The 8,768-nt window shown below is 47.5% G+C and overlaps 1 protein-coding gene across 1 annotated transcript; it reads right to left on the reverse strand.

Annotated features, from left to right (window-relative positions):
* Positions 1-3,052: 3,052 nt before the first annotated feature.
* LOC106846542 (PWWP domain-containing DNA repair factor 3B-like) lies at positions 3,053-6,680 on the reverse strand. The gene has a single exon (XM_014865385.3). It carries the CDS (start codon positions 6,485-6,487, stop codon positions 4,490-4,492), a length of 1,998 nt encoding a protein of 665 aa, XP_014720871.3. The 5' UTR covers positions 6,488-6,680; the 3' UTR covers positions 3,053-4,489.
* Positions 6,681-8,768: the final 2,088 nt, after the last annotated feature.

Genomic DNA, 8,768 nt, shown 5'->3' on the forward strand with positions numbered 1-8,768 from the left:
CTTACTGTCTACACTCATCCCAACTTCCCCAGTCCTGTGTCCACCTACCCTCCCAAAGGCCCTTAAACTACATAATCCTCATGACAGCAGAGAGTGGAGATAGAAGGTGATAATAAAAGGTACTCAGTCAAAAAGAAGGTAGGAAAAGAGAGAAAAAAGAAAAAAGAACAGGAGAGACCACTAGAAAACAAATACATCCTTTCTTCAAGGATTGGCTGATATGCCTCTTCCTTCACCTGAGATTCCTCTAGGGAGAAATGAAAGGACACAAAATGAACTGTCTCCAGGCACAATTTTCCAACTTTTTGCACTGAAAATACACCTTCTCAAAGTATTTATTTTTCAAGATTACTGCAGCCTTTGTGAATAAACAAGCTTTGTTTTATACCAAGCATGCTCATTAGATCATTGGTATCTCAAGCACACAAATATAAGAAAGTGCATAACCATGGTATTCATGAATTTGTAATAAGACACTGTTTTGATGGTATAGTTCCTAAAATTTAAATGGTTGTCTTGAGCTCCTGGAAGGACAAGAAAGTGAGCACAGAAGGGCATTGGTTTGGGGGAAAAGGGGCTTCAAGTGAAGGGATGGGAGCTGAGGAGGGAATGTGTGTCAGGTAAGCATAAGGAAGGATTCTTGCTAGGAGTCAATGGGAAAGAAGAGGAAGAGCTTGGGTGGGATCTTCTCACCTTGAAACCGCCTCTGGACCTGGGTTGATGGGGGCCTTCCTTTTCTTACTCCCTTTGATGCTTGGGGTCAGTTCTTCAATCACTGGGCTAGTAGCTTGTGGTTTCTGGGTCACCGGGACCATGTCATAACCTCCCAGTGGTCTACTCCACGCCTCATGGCCTTCCTTTTTTTACTCCTCCTCAGGACAATGAGCATCCACACACTTAGGCATTGATTGGCCAGCAAGGCACCCTTCTAGCCAATGATAGCCCATGACAAAGCAGCATTGTAGTATGTAGGGGAGGAGGATTCTGGGTACCCTAGATAATCTGGTTGCTGAAAGGGGGCATTTCTTTAGCACCCTTATGGGGCCCTCCAAACTTTGAGGATTACTAGTATAATCATTGAGAAACAAGCGCTTATAAAACTGCCCAAAGGTCATATTAGGCTAGACTAATGAGGCCACTAGTCCTTGTGTGAGGCAGGATGAGGATGAGTGTGTTTAATCCCCAGCACGCAAAGTAACTGACTGTTGGCTCATCCCAAAGCCTTCGTGATGGCATGGGGTGACAGCACACAGACCCCTTGGCTTGCAATGGCAGACACAACCCCTCCACACTGTGAGGCTCAGGGTAGACATAGGACTGGGGCAGTGATTTTGATATTCCTTCTAGAGACCAGAGGAGGCTCAGGGTGGTTACAGAACTGGGGCAATGGCCTTGGCAGGTCCTCAAGGGCACGGAGGGAGGCTCTGGGTGGACACAGGACTGGGACAGTGACCTTGATAGCCCTCTGTGGCTGGGAAGAATCTCGAGGTGGACATGGGATTCATGAGGATAAGGGAGGTGATAGAGAGATGCAGGGAGGGGCTTGCCCCCAGATCAGACTGGGTCTCAGTCTCCCGGAGCCATGCTGCCAGAGTGGGGCATCAGGGCAGGAGAGTGGGCTGTAGACTGAAGGCCAATGAGAGGCCAGGGAGCATTGAACTGGCTCTCAGACATGCCCAGGTCACACTTAGGGCCCCAGACAGTAACTTTCTATTTGAAGTGCATGAGCCTGACTTCCTTGAGGATGGATCTGATGAACCTGTCTCAAAGGTTCCACTCTTTCTTTGTCAGATTCATACATGTATATAGAGAAATGTGAATGCTGTGCATGGTGTCTCCAAGCAGCTCTGCCAACCAACAATTGGCATCAGGGCTTGATGTTCAGCTGTCTGCCTTACGATTGGAGGAGAGGAGCTCTCCTTAATCCAATAGGTCAGGGAGAGTGACAGGTTGAACTTTCCCATCAGACACACACACCCATGACAGAGAACCAGCTTAGGGTAATCTTAGAACCCCCTTGACAAAGGCTCAGGCTGGAAGGGATCTCAGAGTCCACACAGCTGACCGCAAATCAAGCTCCACACCCGACATGTGACCCCAGTTTAAAGTGAAGGAGAAGAGGTGCATGTCCCAGGTGTGTCTGCCCTCTTGAGTGAATGCCTCAGGTGTAAATGACACCCCAGGAGGGACCAGGTCCTCTCCCTCCACTCCAAACCGAGAGGCACCCACGATCTCACAAGTATAGGGAAACCTGGGGTTCTGGTGTCACATATAGGCCGTCAGTCCATGATGCTGATAAATATTTCTCACTAAGAAGATGAAATAGTCCATCCCAGCCGTCTTAGAAATTAGATTGTCACCTGGGTCACAAGATTGTCGTCTTCTTTCTACGGCACCTGAAATTTATCCTCAGAGCGGAGTCTTAAACCACATCTTACTTGCTCTACTGGCTCACAGTGCTATGAAGGAGTGAATGAGTGAATGCATGAATGAGGTGGTGAGGGAAATATTAGAACGTAGAGATAGATGTGGCTGCATGAGAAAGCTGAAGTTGAGTGATACATTTGCCTCAGAGAGACACGATGTTATAGAGGAATTAGAGCGTGCTGTTCCCGTGCACAAGGCCCACCTAAGGCGTCGAGGTGGTGTGTTTCCAAATACTTCCCAAGACCCTGAGGCTGTCTTGTGGCTTGGCCCAGGCAGGATGCCCCAGGAGCCGTGGTGTCTCCCAGGCAGAGTTCCAAAGAGGGTGCTGTTGGGCCTGAAGCTTATACAATTTGGAAGTCCCTCTTCTAAAATTATGAAAACGCGCGTGGAAGTGAACATTTATTTAGAATGAGAAGAAAATCCATGAATAAATAAACCTTAAAAGATGACAATGAATCCGTCAAAATTCCAAAATTTTGTATAATATACATATACATATATATTTAGATATTTCAACTACGCAGCTGTACCATCTGAAGTATGGCGAAGCAGACGTTTGAGGTGAAAGACACAATGGTTTTGTTGTAAATCAAAACAGCTAGCCTTTGCAAATTTTACCCGGAAAAGAAAGTCACGCGGCCTTGTGAACACATAACACGGGCCCGTGAGTGGCTGTTGACTCCCTCCAAGAATCAAAATGCACTCGGGTTCAGGTTAAACCTTTCGTGTTTATTTTCACATCCAGTTTTTAAAAGTAAACTAGCTTTTCTAACATTTTTTCCCCCCCCTCAAAAAAATCTTGTTTCCACTTAGGAAAACAGTTCATGGCTTCAGAATCTATCTTTGAATTACATACGTTTCATTGTATCCCGACAACAGCCATACTCAGCCGAATGGAGACTTTTCTGTAGCCCGATTCCCAGTTCCCAGATCCCGGTCCATCTGCTGCTCAGGCAGCCTGGAATGACTTACCCGTCTGCATTTATACTGATGGAATCTGTCGGAGCTAGCTGATGAAGAAGTCAAAAGCTAAAGCTTGCTTGGTTTGAGACACATGCCTGCTTTCCAGGGGACACAGGCCCAGAACAAAGTGCTCGCTTTCCTACAATTTATGCCATCTGGATGGGCTCCTAGCAGTCAGCCTGGACTCCCGGGTCTAGAGTAGCTTGACTGTGTACACGATGACTCCAGTTGTCTTCCACCAGGGGACAGTGGGCTCTATGTAGGGGATTCGGTCAGTTAGGAAGACAGCCAGAAGCCTGTCTGTTTGGGGGAACCATTCAGCCATTGAAGAAGAGCTATTCCCATCAATGGAATCTCGGGGAAACGTAGAGTTAAAAGTCTTATGCAGGCTGACGACAAAATGTTGACTGTGTGCTGAGATTTCACTCACCCACACGTGGACTACATGCAGATGATCCATTAACTTTGTTTGGATTTCAGATTGCCTCTCCAAGAACCATCTGAAGGTAGTGATAATAGAGAGAAAACATCTCTGTCATTGGTTTTACCTCTTGAGTCTATCTTTCCAAACAAATAAGCATGGCAGGGAAAATTCAGGAGCTGTCTTAAAAAGGAATTCAATCATTTATACCGATGTATCACGAAAAGGATGACAAGTCCATGTGATGTTTCCGTAAAAGTGTATCTTGGATTTTAAAAATGACCGTTGCTTAATATCTGACACCAGGGCCTTTTCGTGCAACAAAAGAATGGGAGTCCCGTATTAAAATACGAAGTATAGCCAAAAGCAATGTCATGAAAACACCCGGACAATATACACATCCGGGCAAGTAGAAGGAAATACAACTGTTTGCAATATTTTAACAAATTAGTCTGTGAAGAGCTTGGGAGCAAGAAATGATGATGACCGTGACACCCACAAATGCTAGGGATGGGTCCAAAATGAATCCAGCCCGTTCCCGAGGTCTCGACTTTCCAGAACGTATTTACGTGCCATAGAGAATGGAAGGGTCACAGATTTCGTAAAGACAGGGTTTCTCGGTAAGGGTATATACAGGAAGCCTCCCTGCTGAGGTGTGGGCACGGGGGCCGGGGGGAGTTATTGAGCCTTGCTCCTTCTTGCTGACCTCTTTCTCATTTCCTTTAAGAGGTTTTTATCAAATAGTTCTTTTTCCCGGGAATGCACGGGTGGCCCTTTCCGGTACTTTTCTTCTGCCTCCTTATAATCTAATCCATCAAGTGCAGCAATTGAACAGATGATTGCTTCTGGCAGAAGAACTTCCACAACAAAACTCACTCGGTCATCTCTGACCCGATTCAGCACTCTCTTGTCCATTTGCTTGTAGATTTCCTGTAAATGTCTTACCACCACATCCAGCTGGTCTTCATCCTCCAGGTACGTTTCAACGCAGATCACGTACCTGTTTGAATTCAGAAATGATGCCAGCCACCTGGACTGCTTCCTGCCTTTGACGATGTCCAAAAGATGATGGTCAGCCCCCTTTCTTTTCACGATGAAGTCCACTAGCTTCTGGTTGGCTCGGTCCCGAGCAGCCTTCATCCGGTCAGGGAGAATTTTCTTGCAGGGCCTCTTCCCGCCCAGGGATGTCTCCTCCTCAGAATCATCCAGGTCGTCGTAATTCACCCGTGGGAAATCAATCTCCAGAGTGCCCTCTTGGATGGCTTTCCTGATTGGGTAACTGACGTCAGCAGCGTAATAGTCCAGGAAGGAGCCCGCAAAACACCCACGACCGAGCCCCTCTCTGTAGTGGGAAATCAGGGAGAAGCACCAGTTCACACTTTGCTCATACGCTTTCCTGGCTCTCTTTATCAGTTTCTCTTTCTCTTTACAATCCAGGTGCTTTAATCTTCGAAGAGGAACTTGAATGCCACTCTTTTCGAGGTGCATGTTTGCCTCTATCAAAAGCACCCTTGCCGTCTGCTCTGTTTGGCTGACGCTCTTTACCACTGCTGGCCAAAATGGGTGATTTTGAAATTTAAACCAGACCATCATTCCTCTTTCAATGGGACCCGGCTCCCGAGGGAGGGCCATGCTTGTCGGTTGTCCTGCTTCCTTGCCGACATCTTTTTTAGGAGTCGTGGTGGGATTAACCGCCTTTGAGCCAACTAAAGGTCGAAGTTCTTGCAGTCGTCTCTCAGACTCTGGTCCCTGAAGCTTCCTTTTTCTATTTGCCAGACGGAGTGAACAACGCAGCCTCAGGTTAGGGGCACTGGAGGCTGCTGCCGCACCTTCCAAGCCTGGCTTCCAGGCACCCTCTCCAGGGTCCTCAACACCCTCGGAGAAGGTAGAGCATTCAGAAGAGACAGCCAGGGTCTTTGGGCCGCTGTTGTGCGTCCCTTCTTGCAGAGCCTTGGGCACCGTGAGGATGAAACCTGGTGGCGGAGATGGAAGGACGCCTCCGTCTTGAGCACCTGCACCCTCCTCCTTGGCTGTGCAGTGCAAGGACATAACTCTTGAGCTGTCCCTCTTTTCCTTGCCCTCTCTCTCACGGTCATCTTCTGAAAGTGACGGGAAGTTTGGGCACACGCTGGAGCTTTGTGAGGATGTTGTTTGCATTTCCCTGGGAATACGAGCGACGGCTGTGTGCACCTGTGATTTGCTACCCTCCCTCTCTGAACGTACCCACGGTGATTTGGGGTTTTCGCTTTTCCCAAGGCTCCTCGGTAAGTTCCCTCTGGGCTTCCAATACTTTCTACGAGATGGCTTTTGCAGTCTCTTCTGAGACAGCGTGGTGGTCTCTGGATCGTCTAACGCTCTTGCCCGACCCAGATTTGCTCTCTCACTCAGAATCTCCCAGGCCACTGTAAGGGCGCTTCTGTAGGCTGCTTCCTCTCCCGGTGGGACACTGGCCTCCGACTGGGCCACTAGCGAGGAGGCCATGGATTCAATTTGAGACTCATTTAGGATCTTTATGTCTGTGCTTTTCACTCTAATTTTTTCATCGACTGAGAGTATTTGAACTTCTAGAGAAAGTACCTTTTTTCTCTTATTTGTTGGTGGGATCCCGGATCTGGATAAAACCTTTGCTGGCCAGAAGAGGCCTTTCCAGTTGCAGAGGACATATGTGGCATCCATTATGATTTGCCTTTCCTGTCAAGAGGTAATTCATAGAGGTGGAGGGGTCTGGCTGTCATACCTGCAGCTGCGGCAGATCTTCCCTAGAACAGCGTTCTTCCCCACACCTTTTTGCCGAGGACTGCGAAGGTTTTACAGCTTGTCTGGCCTGTCCTTCTCCCCCTGAGTCTCCCAGGGACGCTGGAACTCGTGTTTTGGACGGCCTATGCTGGAGAATACTGGAATATGGGAGAGGAAAAGAAGAAGAGTGTCAGAAAAAAATTCCTCCTGTGAAAGTAGAAGAATGTTGGTCAGTGAGAATCGATGAGAGATAAAGAAATATAAAGCGTGTGTATCAGACAGGGGGCTAGATACATGGCAAGTATCTGGGAAAAAGTTCCTGAAGATACCTGAGGAGTTTTGCAACCCTCCCAACCCAACCTCTTGCCCCATTTGTTCCTGCTGCATATTAAACAGCATCTGTGTGGGGAGGTGGGTGTCACGTCCAGGGTCTCATTTTGGTTGTTGGACCTCCTGTGCCTTTTGGGCTCCTCGGGGCTCATCCTAGGGGAATGTCAGTTTTTCTTTTCTAGGGTGCTGGCGCCGCCCAGCGCACCCAAGGAACCCAGAGGTGATCTCTGACCTACAGGGACGAGGTGTCAGCACAACGTCGTGTTCAAGAGCCTGAGCTCGGAATTCAGAGGTTCATGAAGATCATCAGGGTGGTTGCTGGTGCCATCCTTCACAAGGATTGCTGCAGGCACGGGCCGTTGGCTGCGACCAGCACTTCTTCGTTTCTCTAGGGTGGTTTAAAAGGCTTTTTCCCCAGCACCAACTCTGCGTCAAGAAGCGGCCGTAGAGCGAGGAGCAAAACCAACCACACCCCAAACGTCAACATGAAATGACTGCAAATGAAATGTTCAGTGAAATGGGGAAGTCTTACCAAAGGCCACGTGGATCGTGGTAGGTGTGGTCCTGTGAGCTGGATCTGTTGATTCGCACACTCCAACTGCTTGCCCGGCAGACCCTTTACCCTGCTCCGTGCTTCTGAAGGGCACTGTTCTTCCAGGGGTCAAACGGCTTCAAATGTAGATACCCAGGACCTCTGCACCTCTAATGTTAATCTAGAAAAATCCAAAAGCAGATAGGAAATTAAGCCAATGACATGGGGATTGATTCATCACTTTCCTTTCCCCGACTCTGGAATGCATGCTATTCTGGAACAGAAATACTAGTTAAATTTCATGTGTAAGGTAGATGCTATGTTTCTTTTCCTCCTTCTTTTGCATTTCAAAAACATTTCCGTGTTAAGCTACTTACTTTGTGTCAGTCCCTCCTATTTCAGAACGGCGGGAACTACTGCTCTCGTGACAGCCTTCGTCTGCCTTGGGCACACAGATTGAACGATAGCAACTTGTGCGTGTTTGTGTGTGCATGTGAAACAAAAATGGGGTCTATAATGTTAGTGTTTTTCTTTTCTCGTGCTTCTGAAGTAACATTAAATGGGCTTGCGGGGAATATAAAACGGGTCGGGAGATACCGACGGGAGACAGTACACTAGAGATGCTCACCCTCGATTTGACGGTGTATGGGCTTCCCACACATTTGTTGTGCCTCCATAGACACATACCTGCACGTATTACCTAGGACTATAGTTCTTCACTCAAGAGCATATTTGATCACCGTTTCACGTCACTGCCTATTTTTCACATCGCTTTTGCGAATCTCTTTACAATGTGGTTTCCCTGATATTTAAAAACTCTAGTGAAATAAGTTTCAAACATTCAGATGTGTGTCATGCAGAAGATGCGATTGTTCTCTCAATTCCTCTCTTCCCACCCAGAAATACCCTGTTAATAGGTTCTACTTTTCTGTATACGCTGTACAAATACGTATTACAATTCGCTTCTAGATTTTAGCTCACCCACTATCTGTTTCAAACGGTATGTTTGATAATATCAAATATCATTTCCCTAGTAAATGCACGTGTGTGCGACTTTGCACGTGTTCATAATATGAAATGCGTGATGACTAAATATACATCCTTTGGGCGTAACCCACACAAACTTTTTCTTGGACCAGGGTGCACGATCATGCAGCTTTCGCGTCCTCTGCTTTAGAGAACTCAGTGTACCGGCTCTCAGAGCACATGTGTCATGTGAGGACACAGAACAAAAGGGAGAAGGAAAAACAGGTGACTCAGCTGCTGCAGTCTCCCTGCGGCAGGACCCGACAGCCCATCACACAAAACAGGAGGGCCTGACCAGATAGCTGCCCACACTGCAAGACACACACTTGACAC

This window comes from Equus asinus, chromosome X (assembly GCF_041296235.1).
Source record: "Equus asinus isolate D_3611 breed Donkey chromosome X, EquAss-T2T_v2, whole genome shotgun sequence".
NCBI lineage: Eukaryota > Metazoa > Chordata > Mammalia > Perissodactyla > Equidae > Equus > Equus asinus.